Source organism: Rhinolophus sinicus, chromosome 16, assembly GCF_057876585.1.
Source record: "Rhinolophus sinicus isolate RSI-liver-muscle chromosome 16, RSI-T2T, whole genome shotgun sequence".
NCBI lineage: Eukaryota > Metazoa > Chordata > Mammalia > Chiroptera > Rhinolophidae > Rhinolophus > Rhinolophus sinicus.
In genome coordinates this window covers 135,059,078-135,079,016 of record NC_142516.1, presented here as the reverse complement: position 1 = coordinate 135,079,016, position 19,939 = coordinate 135,059,078, and the positions used below count along the sequence as shown (strand labels likewise).

At 40.4% G+C, this 19,939-nt stretch overlaps 1 protein-coding gene across 2 annotated transcripts in view; it reads right to left on the bottom strand.

Annotated features, from left to right (window-relative positions):
* The window catches only part of IKBKB (inhibitor of nuclear factor kappa B kinase subunit beta), a 48,297-nt gene extending 46,566 nt beyond the window's left edge, over window positions 1-1,731 (bottom strand). The window contains exons 1-2 of one of the 2 annotated variants that reach the window (XM_019742104.3): window positions 1,579-1,731; window positions 801-920 (exon numbers count right to left, since the gene is read on the bottom strand). In XM_019742104.3, the coding sequence (XP_019597663.3) occupies window positions 801-905 (105 nt within the window). In that variant the 5' untranslated portion in view covers window positions 906-920; window positions 1,579-1,731. The remainder of the gene's footprint in view (window positions 1-800; window positions 921-1,578) is intronic. The other variant, XM_019742103.3, reaches the window with a different exon arrangement.
* Between the last annotated feature and the right edge of the window lie 18,208 nt (window positions 1,732-19,939).

Sequence of the window (19,939 nt, the reverse complement as noted above, 5' to 3'; positions counted from 1 at the left end):
TATTATTCCAATAAAATAACTCTCATAACATGGACAAGTGGCTTAAAAAGATTCTTGCAGAGAATTTTAGTATGTGTAACACCTACACAAGCAAACAGGAAGATGGAAGAACACGTCTAGTGTGAGAAACTCCAGTCTAACACGTAAGGAGTAAAAACAACGAGGCTCCAATCAGATCTAAAAAGAAACCAGTCCAAGTAATTCAAAATTATAAAAATTATTTTAAATACGGATTTTCATCTGTATTAAATACGATATCCTTAAGAATAATCCTCACTTTCATGTGTATCTGTGTATTTTGTGCTGTGAAGTATTGCAAACAATACTGGGAAGACATCATAATTGGTAAATATTTAAAATGTAAAAAAAATGTTTTAAACATTTAAAAATATTTCATTATCCTCATCCTTTAAATTTTTCTATTTTTGTATGTTTTATAACATGAGATATATTAGTACACAATACATTAGTACATGATAGTCTAATGTTAGCATAGATATATAATTTAAAATATATATAATTGAGGCTAAAAGCTTAAAATTTTTTTACTATTTAGGTGGCATAATCAATAAAGCTTGGAGACCACTAACCTAGAGTTAGCTTAGCAGCCCTGAATTCCCTTCACTGTTCCCCCTTCTCATTCTCTCCCAAGAAGTCCATGACCAAAGGTGAGACCCATTCACCCATCCAGCACACTGCACCTTATGGGGTAGAGACAATGGTGGGGGGGGGGGAAAGCCTGTCTTCCCCAGCCCCACCCCTGCCGCCCATGGCTCTTCCCATCAGCACAGGGCCCCTACCTGATTGTGCCATCGGATGACGTTTCCAAATCCCCCTGTTCCAAGCCGTTCTTTCATTTCCCAGGCCCCACATGTCTGGGTTGGCAAGGAAGGTGACCAGCTCATGATGCCGTGCTAACTCTGTAAGCAATTTGGGGTGGGGGACAAAAGGTTATGGTTAAGAAAAAATGGAACTCAACGAGATGGAGAAGGTAAGCGATACCATAGAGCTCCAGTGGAAGAGGAAAAGGAAAAACTGAGGTTTTTATTTTGTAAATAAACCAGTTTGGTTTGTTTTTCAGTTTTGGTAGCAAACTTCTGGCTTTCCTATCTTTCCCAACCCAACCTCAACCTTGTGCAAGCAAGCAGGGAGGGAAGTCACTCAAAGGAGATGCTACCCCACACCCCTTTGCCTCGAAATGGGATTCTCCAGCCTGGACTCCAGCAAGGGGAGACCTGCCCTGCCATTCTGCCCAAGGTGGCAGAGAGAAGCTATTTGAGTTGTCCCACGGTCACGTGTGTCTTCACACAGTCCGAAAGAATCACAGCTCTCTCCCAAAGCCACCCACTTCCAAGTATCCACCTGGAACCACCCCGCTGGGGGGGCCTCCCAACTCCAACGGCACAAGAGAAACAATTCCATGCCCAGTACCCCCCGACTTGTAAACTCGAAAGAAGTTTCTTCAAGAGCCTCAAGGGAGGCGGGAGGTACGAGCCTGCCTGGGCGAAGGAGACGCGGGGTCAGCGGGTGACACGGAGGCCCCGGCACCCCGCGGCCCGCGCCCGCCCGGGAACTCACCTGTCGGCGGGGACACGGGGCGGGGTAACCGGGGCTGGGGCGACAAAACTGGGGGCTCTGGTAACACCCCGAAGACATTAAAATACGGGAATCTTAAACATGCCAGCCGAGTGCTACTTCCTCAAACACTTCCTGCTCTGACGTCACGGACCACGTGGCCCGCGGCCGGCCCTTAAAGGGGCCACGGGGGGCGCTGGCCCAGGCCACGCCCCGTGCCCGCGGACCGTGGCCGTGCAATCAGGTCGGTACCCTGAGAACCCGCGTTCAGGTGACTCCGGGATGGATGCATGTGGCTTCTAGACAATTCTAATCGAAATTAAGCAGGCTGTGCCCCCGGAGATAAAAAGAACAGCCGGAAAACAAGCCCTAACACGCCAGAGTTCTCTTTAAGTAACTTCGGCCTGAAGCGATTTCTAGGACAAAGGTGATGGGGATTTCCTCACCCCAGTCCTCCCGTAGTGAACTTGACCCCTCTTCCTAGACTTTTAACTAGGTGGAATTTCCCGCGCCCTCGCTAGGATTGATTCAAAGACTGTTTACAAGAATTGGGTTTGGCCTCCTGGCCTCATGCTGTGCTCCCCTGGTCTGGAGGTTCTTTGACTCAGCATCAAGAATGATAAATCACAAATTTACTCCTTAGAAGTGACAGCTCCCTCTCCCCCCGTAAGAAAATAAAGAAAAGGGTGGAGGGGGGGAACCTAGTAGTGCAACACTAAACTGCAGGTGTCAGCCCCAGTGATGCAGAAAAATTGAGAGAGGCTCTCAGCCCTGAGGTTTATTGTTCATCTCCTACCTACTTGGCATTAGAATAAGGTCTTTTTTAATAAATAGCTTCTCAGATCTGTGGCATTATGTTTAAAGACAAAGGAGTTGTGTGTGTATGTTGGTATATTTACTCAAGCAGGAGAAAGTATTAAAGGGAACCTGAAATGATAATAGCTACTTTTATAGAGCTTACTAAGTGCCAGGCACTGTCTAAACTATGTACTTGAATTTTCTCATTCATTCCTCAAGGCAACCCTACCAATTGGACAATACTGCATTATTATTATTGTCTCCATTTTATACATAAGAAAACTGAAGCACAGAGAAAAAGTCTTTATCGCAGAATCACAGGCTAGTAAGTGGATGATCTGATAGTCAAACCCAAGCAACGGTTCTTGGGCCCACACTCTTAGTATTTGATTAATAGTAGCTTACTAAGAAGTTCAGAAGGAGGCCAACTGGATTTGGAAGCCAAATACTGCTATTACTGACTACCTCTAAGAAACTAGGGCCAGTTACTTAACCACTCCAAACCTCCATTTCTCTTCGTTAAAATGTAGGCAGTATTAGATTGAGTTACATGAAATTTTTTTAAGACATTTTTTTTGAGTCATTTTTTTTATAAGACAAAAGCAGTCAAAACATCAGCACCAAACGTCAGCAATTTCATTTGGTTCAGACTAAAAGCAACAGAAAGACAGGAGGACACACGCGTCAGAGAAAGGAGGCGCCAGCGGGGTTGTTGTGAAGGACAGATGAGGTCATGGCAGAGCCATGCTTGACACACAGGACACTCTTGCCTGAACAGAGCCCAGAGGCTGAAATTAATTAACTCTTAGGAATTATGTCACCCCAAACAGATGGGTCAGCAGTGCCCAGTGCCACCCTAGGCACTCAGGCCTGCCCAGGATTTCTCAATTTACCCTATGGTCTCTGCTAAACAGCACACTCACTCAGCCTCAAAGCAGGAAGAGAAAGGAACATGAGTAAATAGTTGTAAAACACTTAAAATAGTGCCTGACATATTCTAAGTGCAACATAAGAGTTTGTTTAATAAATACATTTTTAAAATAAAACCTATGTATTGAGCTCCAATATGTGCTGGTCCCTATGTAGAGTCTATCTCCTAAATGACATCATAAAAGATTTCATTTTAATCCTTTCACCTCTGAAAATCACTGTCTCTGAGAAACTTAGCTAGATATCCACAGACAGGCCATAAGTGTACTCTGTACTGCTACAATTTAAGAGTTCTCATGTGCTCAGCTCAAAATAACTTGCGTTTCAACTAAACATAAATCTCTCTGATAAGTTATATATTACTAGATTTAAAAAAAAATGATGGCTCAGGAAAGGGCCACTGGGTTTTATCATGTCCCAAGATATTAATCAGCTTAAGCCCTGTTTTCCTTCCAGATAAAACATGTCTACTGTCTACATCTGGTCTCTATCCTGCTCCAGAGATGTGAGCAGACTGTTTACAAAAAAATGTTTATTCCTTTTTCTTCCTGTTTTGAGGCTGAGTGTGTTACTTAGAAGTAACTATAGGATAATCAAGAAATATGAAGCAGCGAGAGTGCCTCATACAGCCCTGGGTACTGCTGACCCAGGGGATCCAACCAATATAACTCTTTTCAGAGGCACCTGGAATCTTACTGGGGCCATAAGACTCACAGAGAGCCATCAAACGATGAGAGATAAGGATGAGGTAATAAAAAACCAGTGATAACTAGTTCTGCTGTAGAGGCACTATGGTATTAGTGGTAAGGATAAAGTTTCTAAATGGTTCCTTTTAAAATGAAATCTTTTCCCCAGGGTAAGTCAGAGATAACTATCCTCTTACTCAGCCTTTTTGTGTCATCATTTGAGAAAACTGCTCTCTCACCTATTAGCAGCCAGTTAAAGCAGCACTGAGTTCCCCTGAGTGAGGAAAGGCTTGTTTTCTGAACAATCTGGGAGCTGACTCATAGTAAGAGAAGCCAACTTAAAAGATTAGAAGGCAATTTAACAGACCACTCAGGATAAGGAGGATTTCTCCAGCACCCCAGCACCCAGAGACGGCTCTAGTTCAGTTACTTCAGCGACTCTTTTATTATTCTTCCAAGTTTATTTTATCCCAGCCCTGTAGAAAGAGGACTTTGCAAGTCAGGACTTGCTCCTTCAACAAATAAAAATTCTTCTGCCAGAAAAGTTGGAAAACTCGTTTAGTTGGAAGACATGAAGAAATCCACTTTTCTTCTAGGGGAGTTGGGAGGAGTAGGAGGTGGAGTTGAGCTGGTGGAGACTGATGGTGAGAATGAACTTGCGCCCAGACTCTTCAGGACTCAGTGCAGAGCTGGCTGCAGAAGAGTAAGGAAAGAAAATGCAGCTAACTTTTATCTCTGTGAATGAGACCTGAGCCAATGGTGAGACTTTAGAGGAACAGGGCCAGCCAGGCCATCGTGCCTTAAACCTTGGATAAAACACTGAAAGCTGAGGATTTGGGACCCTGAGGATTCTCCCCAGAAGAATGATAGCTTGCACACTCTCTTCATGTTTACACACAGAGGTTTTTCTTCCAGTAAATTCAAATTAAAGTGGAAGAAGTCACTAAGGGACAGCTGCCCATTCCTTGGCAATGGAGGCAGGGAGACCACAGATATGCGCTGGGTGTATATGTTTATATCACCTGGAAGGTATGTTTCTTAGCTCACATCAGTTCTGAGCTGCTACTTTGGTCCATGGAAGCAGGGCTTTTGTTCACTGTTGCATTCCTAGTGCCTGGTACATCATAGGTATTCAATAAACACTTCCTGGATGAGGGACTATAGTCAGTAATATTGTATTAACTATGTATGGTGTCAGATGGGTACTAATTGGATGATCATTTCACAAGGTATGTAAATGTCTAATCATTATTTTGTACACCTGAAACAATATAATGTATGTCAACTGTAACTAGAAAATAAATTTAAAAAACAAAAAAAAATTTTCATGAATGAATGAATGAGTGAATTACAAAGACGGGATAACTGCACTCTTTAGCTCTTGGATATAGTGGTCTCTGGAGTCTGAGAGACATGGGTTCTAATCCTGGCTCTGTTTTCTTGACTTTGTAAGCTCAGGCAGTTTACTGAATCTCCCTGAGCCTCAGTTTTCTCATCTGTAAAATGGGAGCTACTAAAACCTACTCCTCATGATTATAGGCTTTAAGTGAGATTATGTACATAAAATGGCTAGTACAGAGCCCTCTTTGAATAGTAGTTATTAATGCTGTTATTTTTTAAAAGCAATAATCCATAAGTCAGCTGAGATCCCTGTTCTTTGTGATTCCAGTGGCTGAGCTCAAACCCTCCCCACTTACAGTGAAAGGCCCAGTGCACTTTCACTTTTCACATCTCTTCAGGAATTTGATGCAAGAGGTGGTGGTGTGTGATGGTGAGTGAGGTGGGTGGTATGTTTTTTAGTTACCTCTGACTCTGAGCTCCTATTTTTGCTAAATCCTTAACCGCCCTTTCAAAATAGGTCCTCTTCTCCACCACAACCAGCTATTTTGTCACCATACTCTGTTCTAGTCCCTCAGAGCGCTTATCGCTACTTCTTTTGAGTTCAGCTTTTTATTGAACATGTTACAAAAGAGGGTTAGTCAAAAAGGCCAAAGCCCATGTCATCGTCAGACCCCTCACATTCTTCTTTCTTTGCTTCTACTTTCTTCTCCTGTGCTGGGGGCTGTGGTGCAAGAAGGAGCAGGACGTCCTGCTGGGCAGGGCCACCAGCCCCCACGTTGTAGGTGAGATGCCCAGTGTTGAGGTTGACCAGGGCCATTGCAAACTAGCCTGGCCACAAAGATTTAGCATTTTTACTGGCTGCTGTAATGAGGACATTGACCTTATCTTCTAGGATTGTCACCTCAGTGTTGTGCAGGATGAGGACCAGAAGATGCGAGCTTTAAGATGGAGGCCCTGGTACAGAAGAGTACAGTGCTGGTGGCTGTCAGGCCTGGTGCTACGTAATAGCTGGCCTCACCTCAGTGCAGCCATTACTTCTTTGGAAGTATACATCCAAAGTGTTGCCAGAGAATGAAAGTTCTTGTATAGTCACAGGAAGGCATTCCATGATGTTCAAAGCCACGCAAGCAACACCACGTAAGCCGAGCATTTATTAAAGCAAAGAAAAAGAATACACTCCCAAAATAATGGGTGTGGGGAGGCCAGGAAAAAGGGCAACTGCTCTGAAGAGCAAAGAAGCTTAGGATTGTATTTGAATGAGGGCATGAAATATTCAGGGGTGGCATCACAGGAATTCCCAGAGAGGGTCCCTGCTGTTGATGACTACTCTTTCCATTTCGGAGGTGGGATTCCCTTGTAAGAACTGTCACGGTGACATAGGATGGAGATTTTTCTCTGCCCACAATGCTAATAGTATTATAATCTTACAATTAGCTGTAGCTGCACCTTTTCTTTTTTTCTTTTTTTAATTTATTTTTTTATTAGTTTCAGGTGCAACATAATAGTTACACATTTAAACCCCTCATGAAATGATAACCCACCCCCCAAGCTACTACCCCTCTGACATCGTATACGGCTGTTACAATACCATCGACTCTCTTCCCTATGTTGTACTCCACATCCGTGACTATATTCACCTATGTATGTAGTTATAGTTGACATTCAATGTTACCCTACTTCAGCTTCAGGTGTATAGTGCAGTGGTCAGGCATCTACACGGTCTATAAAAAAAAAAGGTGAAGGCCTTGAGAAATACAAATTGGTAGTTAATGCGGTATGGGGCATATAATCAACAATGTTGCACCTTTTCTTAAGAATGATCTTACCTCCTCTTTTCTTTGTTTTCCGCACTTCCTCTTTCCCTTCCTCCCCCTTTTTTCCCCAGAGCCTTGTTCTTTCTGCGTAGGTAACACCAGCACCTCCATGGCAGCTGTGGAAAAGGGTCCTCACTAATTTTAATACGATATTAGTTTATTATTTATTGGTTGCCTCCACCAGTACTGTCGTCAGCTTCCTTCCTGTTTATTCTGTGTCTTACTGTGCATGTATCACCTACCTGTGTGCAGGCCACACGTAATAATAATAATAGCAAACATTTATGGCCATATAGTAGTGCTCTATAATTATTTCTGTATCGGAGGAAATTGATCATTTTACGGATCATTTTGCCATCCTGGACTTCTGGATCTGGTTCTTTGCCCAGGCGCAGAAGTCATCCCTTTTGCTCGAATTCATCCAAATGATTATTCACAGGAGGACTTGGTATTTCACATAATTCACCAAAGGTTTAGACAGATGGAAGGAGTCACATTGCAGTGCCACAAGCAATTTAAAATGAAATGTCAGACAACTTCTCTTCAGAAGTTTCCATTTCTACCACCTGAGCTCTAGCCCCCACCAATCCTCCCCTCAGCCTTCCTGCTCTGGAACAAAGAACTAGACCCCTCCGGATTTCTCATGCGGAACAGCCAGCTCTCCTCAGCCACAACCTCCCAACCTCAGGTCCCAACAGGAGCTTGCAGCCAAGGACTCTGAGATGGCCAGCACAGCGGTCTCACTTCGATTCTGATTCCGAAAGCCTTACGCTGAGGCCCAAAACCTGTCCCTTTTTCCAGATTCTGATTCCGAAAGCCTTAGGCTGAGGCCCAAAGCCTTCCCTTTTTCTAGATGACGGCCCCACGCACAAGCTGCTGCTTCTCAGGCTGACACGACCTCCTCCAGACCCTGTATGAGCCCTTTTGAGCCTCCTCTTTGTGTAAGCAAGCTCTGTGCTAAAGGGGCCATCTACGTTGTCTAATTTCTTTCTCTGTCCCTGCCCAGCCACCACCCTCTGTAGGAAGAAGGGATTTGGTATAAATTATGCCTCTCCTTAGAAGGTAGGAAAAATGTCAGATCATTTATTAGTCCTGAATAACATTGGTTTTCCTCTCTGCTACTGCCATTACTAGTACTAACTGCCAATCTGAGTCAATTCATACTGGTCCAGTGGGTGGGTCTGCAACGTGGGCAAAAAACGGCAGAACAGCATGGGCCGGGAGAGGGGGGGAGATTCTTAGGGAAAAAGAAAAAAGCTATAGATCCCTATTCATTCTATTACCAGAGGATATCAGGTAATTTAAATACATAAGTAATGTTTCTACTTTATTTTGGTCTACTTTATTTTGGTCTACTTTGGTCTACTTTATTTTTTAAAAAATCATGTTTAGATTCAGCCAGCCGTTCTAGGCCACGGACTTTCCATCCTAGAACTATGGCCCAGTTGGTCCATAATCTCGCAGAGAAGGCCCCAGTGCTGGTAAACACTACTGTGACTTACTAGAAGCCTCGATTGGCCACATTTTGGCACTATGCCAAGGTTCAGTGGTTCCTCCAACCCCTGAGATCCCTACGGCTATTCAGAGCTTGAAAACAATAGTCAACGGTGCTCAAACTGGTAGCTTCAAACAGCTCCCAGTGAGGAAGCTCTGCTGAATGGTTGGGTGGCCACTGAGATGTGATGTGGTTTTACGTGGGCGACACCATAGGCAAGCGTGACATCACTGGCTGTCAGGTTTGTAGACCAATCGTTTACTTAGGTCTCTTTGGGGTTTAGTATTTGAATGTTCTTGGACCATGTGTGATCAGACTGGTATTTGAATAAAATGTGTCAAAATCAGTATTTTCTACATCAAACACTGCATGGAAGGTCACATATTCTCTTGACATTAAGTTGGATTGTGTTTTGCTTTAATGGTGTTAATATAACTGTAAATGCGTGTCTGTGCTTAGCCTGAAACTGGAAAGGATATATGTAAACATACCAACCTGTTACAATATTTATGAGGATAACATCTTAATTTGAAGGTTGGAAATAATGTTTACTTCCAGAAAAGTTGGGGGAAAGGCATTGAGAAAGCTAGAACTTGCTACAGAGTAGGAGAAATAGTAATACCATGCACCAAAGTTAAATCCTGTCAGTAGTATAAAGAATAAAATTGGGATGGTTTCTCTTTGCTAAAATCAGAAAAAGTCCTTTTTGATAACACTTATGTCTGTAAATGTTGGGCTACTTGCTGATATTCTATGTATCTTTATAAAATCTTTAATGCCAGGACAAAGTGAATGAAAGCCATGACTAAATTTTTAATCTAATTTAGATATGTGTATTATTAATCTATCTGGTTTTATGATTTTTAGAAATTATCTTTGCAAAAATAAAACCCCCTATGGATATTTAAACAGGGTTATAACTCCATATTATCCATGGGTCTAAAGAGCATATTATGTCCTGAAATAAATAGAAGTGATTCGTTATCCAAAAAAAAAAAAAAAATCATGTTTATACAGGTATAATTTACATATAATAAAATTTACCAGTTTTAAATGTATAATGTAATGAGTTATTTTACAATTGCCCGGATCCTAGTGACTATCATTAGAATCATCCTATAGAACATTTCTATCACCCCACAAGGTCCCTTAGGCCCCCCTTGCAATCAAACCCCTCTCCCACCTCCTGACCCCCAGCCCCTGGCAACCACTGATCAACAGCCACTATAGTTTTGTAGTTTGGCCCATTTTTGATTAAACATCTTAGCCACCCATTGCTGGAGAACTGCTAAGGTGTTGCCAGACTGCTGGGCTCGGCTGGCTTTCTCATGCCGAGGAGTCAGAGGCCAGAGATGACCAATGTTAGGACTGGGAAGGCTGCAGTCAGCGGCTTCAGGATAACATGGGGCTGAGCTAGTCAGGGCGGGAAGGACTGCTAAATCATGAGGCTTCAAAGCCGTTGCCAAGAATGAGGAACAGAGAGAAAAGACAAAGGCCAGTACAGCCTAGAGGGAGGAGTGGAAAAGACCACACAGCCAGTGGAGATGGGAACTTAACTTAAAGACTCTGAACTGTGTTGCAATTCAACTGTCAGACCCAAATCCACACCGAGCCCAGGCTGCTCCCAGCACTTCCTCTTGTCAGGGGTGTGCTTCCCACCTACCTGCCAGTCCCCACTTCTCCTTTCTGCGGAAGACTGCAGGCAATGCTCAAAGTGGGTCTTGGTCTTGGGGCCACCCCTCTATCCACCTCTGGGGCTGGGGGGCTCAAACTGGAAACATTATAGCAGCTCCTTTCTCTTCTAGGTCTCTGTCTCCAAGTCCGTTCCCCTGTCTATGAGTGGGACCCCTTGCAGGGGCGTTAGAATTTTAATTAGGAGAAGGACAAGAAGGAAGTAAATGAACATGTATCGAACATCTTGTACCAGAGGGGAGAAAAAATTCAAACAGTTAAGAAAGAGAAAATGAAAAGTAAAAATGTCTCTCTCTGGGTCTCGATGCCTAGTCTGTCCCCAGGAGCCAACATTGTCAAACATTTCCTGTATGTTTGTTGCAGAGCAAAAGAGGGGATATTGTTTTAAAGCAGCATGATATATGCATGGCTCTGCACCTTCACTTTATCACTGCATAATCCATGGACCTCTTTCAGTGCCAGCATACATATTAATTTTGATATAATTTCAACCCTACAGAAAACATACAAAAATAATAAAAGAAATTCCTGTATACCTATGACCCAGCTTCACCAATTACTTACATTGCACCTCTTTGCCTTATCATTTTCTCTGTATCTATCTACATGTTATTTTTTCTGAACCATTTCAGAGTACGTTAGAGACATTGTAACCCTTACCCCTAATTACCTCAGTGTACATTTGCTAAGAGTAGAACTTTCTTTTACATAACCATAGTTCAATTATTAAAATCAGGGGATTTAACAGTGATACAAAACTATTACCTGAGTCACAGTCCATACTTAAATTCCACCAGTTATTCCAGTAATATCCTTTTAATTGGATCCCCCAGTCCAGGATCCAATCCAAGATTGCATATCACATTTAATTGTCTTATCTCTTTAGTCTCCTTTTATCTGGAAGAATTCCTCAGCCTTTGTCTTCTAGACCTTGACATTTTTAAAGAGCACACACTAGTTATTTTGTAGAATGTACCTCAGTGTGGTTTGGTCTGATGGGAAGTTGTATCTTTCTCAGTGTATCATTTCAGGAGGCACATGATGTCATTTTCTCTTCACCCATTATTGGTGCCTTTAATTGTGATCATTTGATTAAGGTGATGTCTGCCAGATTTCTCCACTTATAAAATTACTATTTTCCCTTTGTAATGAAGGTGATTTGTGTAAAGATCGGTGCCTCATCAAACTTTTATCTATTTGTTTCTGCACCCATTGATGACTTTCCAACTCTATCATTTATTATAGTTGATATTCTACTGTAAAGAAGTTGAGTTTTTTAGCTGGTGTTCTACTGTGAAGAAGCGCTTTCCCTTCTCTGCCATTTATTTATATGTTTGTTTGTTATATTAATGTGTGCTCTTAGAATCTTATTTTATTCAATGAGTTATAATCCAATGCTATTATTTTTATTTATTTTCATGCTCAAATGGTCCCAGATGGCTAGTGTCTCTTTGATATGTCTCTATGATTCTTTGAGCACTTCCTTACACTCTTGGGCAACAAGATGTTCCAGGATCATCTTACACTTTCTATTTGACAGCCCTGGAATCAGCCTTTTCTCCAAGGAGTCCTGGTTCCTTTAAGTGGAGAATGGTATTTGGAAACCAAGATCAGGGTGTTAGCAGCACATACATTTTTACTTAACTTATTTGTCAGCTGAGTATTATTCTATTGTGTGCATGTGACATGATTTACATAACCACCTGTTAATGGACATTTGTACTGTTAACAGTTTCTTGCTATTACACGTGTACCACTGTGAATATTCTTGCACATACGAAGGTCTGACAGTTAAGTTTGCGAACTCATCCTAGAAAAAGTGCTACATACCTCATTACTTAATATCACTATGGTCACCTTTGAAGTACTCCTTTGGGAAGTGATGCACTGATGCCAGTGCCTAGTCCACCTTTCAAAGCAATTTTGGAACTCTTTTTGGAATGGTCATCAGAGCTGTCGTTGTATTACACTTGATGTCCTGAATGTCATCAAATGTCTTCAATATTTCCTTTATCTTCAGGTAAAGAAAGAAGTCATTGGGGGCCAGATCAGGTGAGTAGGGAGGGTGTTCCAATACAGTTATTTGTGTACTGGCTAAAAACTCCCTCACAGACAGTGTCGTGTGAGCTGCTGCATTATCGTGTTGTAAGAGCCATGAATTGTTGGCGAAAAGTTCGTCGTCTAACTTTTTCATGCAGCCTTTTCAGCACTTCCAAGTAGTAAACTTGGTTAACTGTTTGTCTAATTGGTACAAGTTCATAATGAATAATCCCTCTGATATCAAAAAGGGTTAGCAACAGCCTTGCAACAAGTTCGCGAATCTTATTGTCAGATCTCGTATACCTGGCTTACATTTGGGACGATATCTGTAGAACAAATTTCTAGCTGTGAAATGCTGGATTAAGTTTATGCATTTAAAAATGTGATAGATGTTTCCAATTATTCCTTGAAAAGATTAGAAAATTGTACTGATTCACATATACTCCCATCAGGTATGTATGGGAGCGTCTTTTAACCCAAATCTTGCTAACTCTAAATATTATCAAATTTTTTTTAATTTTGTAAATTTGATTATGGTTTTGAATGCATTCCTTGTGCTATGAGTGATGTTGAATAGCTTTCTTTGATTTATTGGCCTTTTGTATTTCATACTGCCTGGTCAAATCCTTTTCTCAGAAATATACATTCTCTGTATTCTTAAGAAATGTAGACAAAATTTTTGTCAATTTATTTTATGACACTGCTTAGTGTGATTTTTTTTTGCCATAGGAAAGTTTTAAATATTTATAACAACCAACTTACTGATATTTTGTGGCTTCTAGAGTATTTTATGTTGTGATTAGACAAGCCTTCCCTACTACAAGATTATAAATAAATTTCACTCAAATTTTCTCCATGTAATTTTGTATTTTCCTTTTTAGGTTTAATGATCCATTTAGAATTGCTTTTTGTATGAAGAACAAGGTAGGAATTCAGCACGACTTCCCTCCAGGGGTCTAGCTTATTGTTCTAGCCATTTGTTTATAAATCCCTCTTATTTCTCACCACACAATGCCACCTTCATTAGAAACTTTATTCTCATTTGTTTTGAATCTATTTCTGCACTCCATTTTGTTTAATTTGGGTCTTTTTTATTCTCTAAGAAAAAAATTATTTTAATTATTGTAGCTTCATAATATGTTTTGCTTTCTGGAAGACAATAAATGATCTCATTTAAACCTCAAAATAACTCAGGGAGAAGACTATTTCTCCATCATTCTAATAAGGAAAGGAAAAAGAGGTGTAGCAACTTGTCCCAGACTGAAGAAAAATTAGAACTCTGGGACCAGCAACAACCTTTCCATCTCTCGCCAGGGCTTTTTTGAATACATGGCCTTATAGCAGGGTTTAGTAGGTTCTGATGCCTTACTAGGACTCAGAAGAGTCATCAAGTTTTTCCTGGGACAATCGAAGGTCTTGCTGCTTATTAGTCTTGTTAATCTTACAGAGTCCCAATTAATAGAAATATTTCTTGCTCTATGTAATAGATGTTTCTGAAAGGTTGTAGTAACCAATATTTACAAAGTGAATCATTTTTCAAATGAACTAGAGAGGATCTCAGTTGAAAGGAACTCTTTAAAGATCTAGTACAGCTGAGTCCTTGTGCAATTGTAAAATTCGCTCCTTCCCTTATCTGTTTTGTGATCAATATTTGGAGAGGATATCTGGGTCTCTTGAAAAGAGGCATACCCACGCTACTAGAGTCCGATCATGTTATGGCAAGTGTGCGTGAAGAACGGAGATATTATGAAAGGAGCGATAAGGTTGGACTCTAAAGTAAAAATCAGGGCTTCCTGGAGAGAACATCCTTCTTATTACTTCACCAGCATCTGCTACTCACTGAATGTTGTCTGGTAAAAATGACCAGCAAGACAAATGATGGTATCAAGTGTCTGAGAAACCAGTTCATCTTCCTTAAACAGGAAACTTGAAATTGCTGTGTAGGGACAGTCAAAGGGCGGAAAAGCTGCTGAAGAAACTGTTTTCCACTGGCTCTCCTCACTGAGGTGCTGTGGTTTTCTGCAACAAGATCAAGGTGTCTATTGCACCTAGATGTTTACTGATTCTGCAAAGCTACTATTTAGTCACGGCTGATCTGTGCTTTGTAAATCTCATTGGATCCTCATATATCTGTTTTATTATATACAACTTTCCTAGTTAAAGGCATTTTTAAATGCAAAACAATATATCTCAGGGGGGAAAAAAAGCAATACAGAAATGTATTCTGTGGAAAGTGAAACTTCACAAGGCCATTCACAGAGATCAACTCTGCTGCAATATTTTTCCACTTAGTACTATGTCTTGAAAATATATCCGTGTCAGTTCTTATTCTTTTTAACAGCAGCTTTACATCCCATTGGATGGATATATCACTTTTTAGTCATTTCTCCATTGATAGTTTTTCCAAATTTTGGCTGTTAGAGCAGTGCTGTAATAAATATCCTTGAACATGTATCTTCGTACACGTCAAGAATTTAATAAAAATTTCTAGAAGTAGAATTGCAAGTTCAAAAAGTATGCAGGTGTAAGTATTGTAATAGTTATTGCCAAATTGCTCTCCAAAATGTTTGTGTTTTATAGGCATATTCAGGATAAGTTCTCCTGTGTCTGGTCAACATAAGGCTGCCATTCCTCTCTGAGCCTGGGAGTCCTCCAGTCTTTTGTAATCACAATAAGATGAAACTGTGGGATCTTAGAGACAGGGTCTCGCTCTCCCTTTATTTTGCTGTCAAATGCATGCCAAGTGGTATCCAGGTACTTGATGCTGGCAGATGGCTGGTGGCCTGTCCCTGAGCCTTTATGAACACAGTCAGTTTACGGTACTGAGGGGATGAGGTATCCTAACCCATTTTGTTGTTTTCCTCAGATCAGAAGTTGTAGACCCATGGTGTCATCCAGTTACAATGCTCTCACTTCTTTGGGGGTACTGAAGGGAAAGTGGGCAGGTATTCCTCACATGTATAGAATTATAAAAAGTGTGATTTCCAAACAAAGGGCCTAAAAGCCCTTTTAGGCTAGGGCTTTCCAGATATCCAGTGACTGGATACTGCCTTCCAATTCCTGGCTCAATTACAGGGAGCAGCCCAGTGTGTCTGGATAATCCATTGATAGCTGACAATTTAACATATAAAATTAATTACAAATTATTTTTTCACATCATTGTTAATCCAACACAGGAGTATAGTAAAGAAGATTAAAAGGAGCAACAGGAACTTCGCACACTTAAATCAGGCCTATTTACTCAAAACATAATCTGTGACATCATACTCGTATGTGTTACAGGCATTGCCTGTCCAACAGCCAGAGCGCTTGGACTGCCAAGGATGCATCCTCCTGTATTTTCTAAACAGGAAACAGAATGGATTCTGTTTTACTATCTTCTGCTGATCAGGATAATTAACCACCTTGTGCCAAGTACGGTCAGATTAGGAGACTGTAAAGCTTTAAGTAATTAATCCATTCAAATAAAATTAACCCACTGATGTGACGAATGTGTGGGCTTGGATTTCCACATCTTGGTTGGATGAACTTAAAGCATCAAAACTCCCAAATAAAATAACTAATACATTTTATGAAAAGTGCCCATATACCTTCCATGCAACTGAAAACTTATTACCAGAAATAGCCCCAAAATAATAAGAAACCTGTTTTTGAATTTATATAGACAATGGGGTGTACAGCCTGAAGTCAGACTAGAGCGCCCTAATGGGGTAAACCACTGATAAAGCCATGTATGCTCAGGGATTAAAGTCCTACATCATCTGAGTTCAGCTCAGTTTCTATCGCTATTCCAGTTTTTCCATAGGAACAAACTCCTGCATTAAATGCAATTCTAAAAGCTCAAATACTGCGTCCAACTACAGAGGCTCTGAAAATGATTCACCGAAGCACCAGGACTGTTGATTCATATTTGAATGTTCTGAACACCAGTTCGTCACTGTACTGACGTGCAGTTACAAACGTCAGGCTCCTGTCAGTACTGCCTGTCTCACTTACACTCAGTCCTATGCTCTGACTCAGCCTTGAACCAAAGTAGCCTTATGCAGTGCTATAAGCGGTAGCACAAAAGATTGCGTATGAAGTCGTGCTAGTTGTCATTCTGTTGTTTATACATTAATTAGTAGTCATTATTATTAATCCTAACCACCACTCGGGAATGGTGGGACATGAAAACCTCAGAGATGTTTGGGGGCTCTGAGAGCAGAGAAGATCTGTGCCTACGTCCTGAGTGCTCTGCTTGCTGTCAGCAAGCCCGCAGCTGTCCTGTGGGCATGGTCACTGGGAGTGTACCATCTCCAGTGTCCCTCAGCCATTCTGGAGAGCATCAGAAGTGACTAGCAGAGGCTCCAAGAACCAGGATGAGCCTCTTAGCTGGAATGAGGGGACTCCACCAGCACAGGAGGCACTGGCTTTATAAGCCCGCGAGGCCATGGAAGGACTATGGGCAGCAGCAGCAAATGCTGCAGGGAATGAGGACAATGACCAATGAATGACCAGGCAGAATGTGTTGATCTATTAGTAGAGGGAAGCAGAAAACAGCACAGACTAGAGCGTTCCCCCATCTCTTACAGAACTTAGCCACAATTAATTTACCAACCACATATACAGAGAGTTTTCATTATGTCTGTATTATTTGTGATAGGTGCCCTACCTCTTTTATATATCCACTTGACAACATCTACCTTGATATCTCTAGTTTTTCTGTCATTTTCAGTGCACAGTGCTGCTATAAGATGAGGCTTGCTAATAATAGCATCTAATGCCTGCAACATTGGCTGTATTCAAACTCAACTGCTTTTCGCTGCTAAAATCTTTATCCCTCCCACAGGGATGATGCTCTAAACTATCCTTACTTTATTTATTTATTTTTAAACTGTCCTTACTTTTTATTTCTTTTAAGGAGGGTGCAGCTCACAGTGGCCCATGTAGGGATCTAACCGGCAACCTTGGTGTTATTAGCACCACACTTTAACCAACTGAGCTAACCGGCCCAGCCACCCCCAAAACTGTCCTTACTTTAAACTGGTGCTCTTTGTTTTGTCATATTAATGCCTCCCTGCTTTGATATAAGTGAATCTGCTATCTGAGCTAAGTTCAAGTTCCACACTGACCACGTTCCACCCGTTCTCTTTCTCTTCTCCTCCTACCCATATTCATAGCATGGCTTTCACCACCACTACTTATAAGCGGAGGAGTTTGTATTTCCGTATTAACTCCACTCCGTTCTACTACAAATGGCAGAGACTTCCAGAGGCTTTTTTTTCATTTGTTTCAAGTGTGTTCACAATCACTCACTGAAGCATTTTTACGATAGCCACATTAATGTCGGACAATTCTAACATCTCTGTCATCTTAGTTTTGTTGATTGTCTTTTTTCACTCAGTTTGAGATCTTTCTGGTACTTGGTAGATAAGTGTTTTTTTTGTTTTGTTTTGTTTTTTGAAACCTGGACATTTTGGGTGTTATATTATGAGGCTCTGGATCTTTTTCACGCTCTGTGTTTTAGCTTGCTGCCTCTGATAACACTTGTGGAGGGGAAGGTGGGAGTAAGGGTGCTATTTCATTATAGCCAAGAGGGGGTAAAAGTACAGATTGCCCTCTCAGCCTTTTTTTTTTTTTTTTTGTAAAACAAAGTGTTTATGGAAATTTTCGAACATACACAAAAATGGAGAAAACAATGCAATACAATGTATGCACACGTACCTATCACACAACCTCAACACTACCAATACCTGGCCATTTTTCTTGCATCTACTCCCCACCCCACTCTTTTTTTTTTTTAAGCTGGATTATTTGAAAGCAAGTTCAAAATTTGGATATAATATGATTCCATATAATTTCACCCGTAAATACATCAGAATGTATCTCTACAGATAAAGCTATAAAAAAAAATCTGCAATACCATTATAACACATGTAACAAAATTAGCAATAATTTCTTAGTAGTCTCTAAAACCCAATCTGTGTTCAATATTGCTCAGTTGTTCCTGAGATTATTTTCTACAGTTGATTTGTTTAAAACAAGATCAAAATAGGTTTCACATATTCGTACTACATCTGATTGATAGTTCTCTTAAGTCTTTAAAATTGATAATATTTTCCTATTTCCATTTTTTCCCCCTGGCCATAGATTTATTGAATAAAACAGGTCATTCAAATATAAATTTTCCTATTTTATGTATTTGACTGACTGACTCTTTGAGTCTTTTAGCACGTTCCTCTATCCCTTCCATTTTTAAAAACTGAGCTATAATTGGCATATAACTGTGTTAGTTTAAGGCATACAACATAATGATTCGATATATGTATATATTGTGATCACTATGAGAAGTGTACTTAACACCTCATTCCAGATGGGGGAGGAGAGGTGAGGGGTGGTCTAAACTCTCCCCTCAATCTTTGCCGGTGTGGGGCCACAGTTTTTCTGTGATGTTTGTCTAGGGTAGAGGGGTTGTCCAGAAGTTTTCTGTCTTGCTCAGCTGCCCCTTTCCTGGTCTTTTGCCTAGAGAGAGCAGGCTTTTCTTGAGGGTGTTTTTCTTTTTTCTTTTTTGTCTGCACCCATTGGAATTTCCAGGTGGCTCAGTTCTTCAACTACAAGTCTGGAATACGTGAAGCAAAAAGAAGACCCAGGGAGGCTCACCACAGTGTAGTCCCTTGGGTCTCATGGTCCCTAACCAGTCTGTCTTCTTAAGTTTGTTTTATATATAATGTCCAGGGTTTCTAGTTGGACTTAGTACAGGAGGAATAGAAGAATTTATGCATTTTTACTACTGCCTGTAAGGGATATTTTTATAACAAGATTAAGAAAACATTACAAATATTTTCTTCATCAATAGTAGCAGCAGCACTAATCAAGCATATGAGGATGTATAGGAGCAAAAGCTATTCTACTCTCTCATGGGTTCACTTCTATATTATTTATTTGATAACTCAAATTATAAGGAAATTCACAGTAATTCTATCCATTTGTGTGAGGATTATGAACATTACTACCAGCTAACTTAACAAATCTAGCTTTTTTCCTCTTGTTAATCTAATTGGAGCAAAGTTATAACTAATGCTTCTTTCTTTTAATCAAGCATTACTGTTTTACTAATAGGTCCAAATTTAGTAATTACATATCTTTCTAATTATATAGAATCGTTATAATAGAATGTAGCATATGCATTTACCATTTTAATGGCTCTATGCCGTCTTTTGTATATAAGCATACCTATATAAAATTAATCTCTTTTCTACTCTTATAATTTAACCCTAAAATTATTCTTGGCTTCAAGTACTATAAATACAATTTAAATTAAATTTAAATTAAATTGGATTGTGATTCTACTAACAGAAGCTCATTACTTCTTATTTACTGATATTTTAACAATTTTTAATTCTTATTACTTTATGTAATTTTTTGGGAGGGTGGTTCAATAACGGTAGTTATTTTTTGTTTTTCAGAGCCAAAAACTTGGTGATATTCCAAATTTAAAAGTATTAATATAGTTATTAGGTTGGTGCAAAAGTAATTGCGGTTTTTGCAATTGTTTTTAACCTTTTAAACTGCGATTACTTTTGCACCAA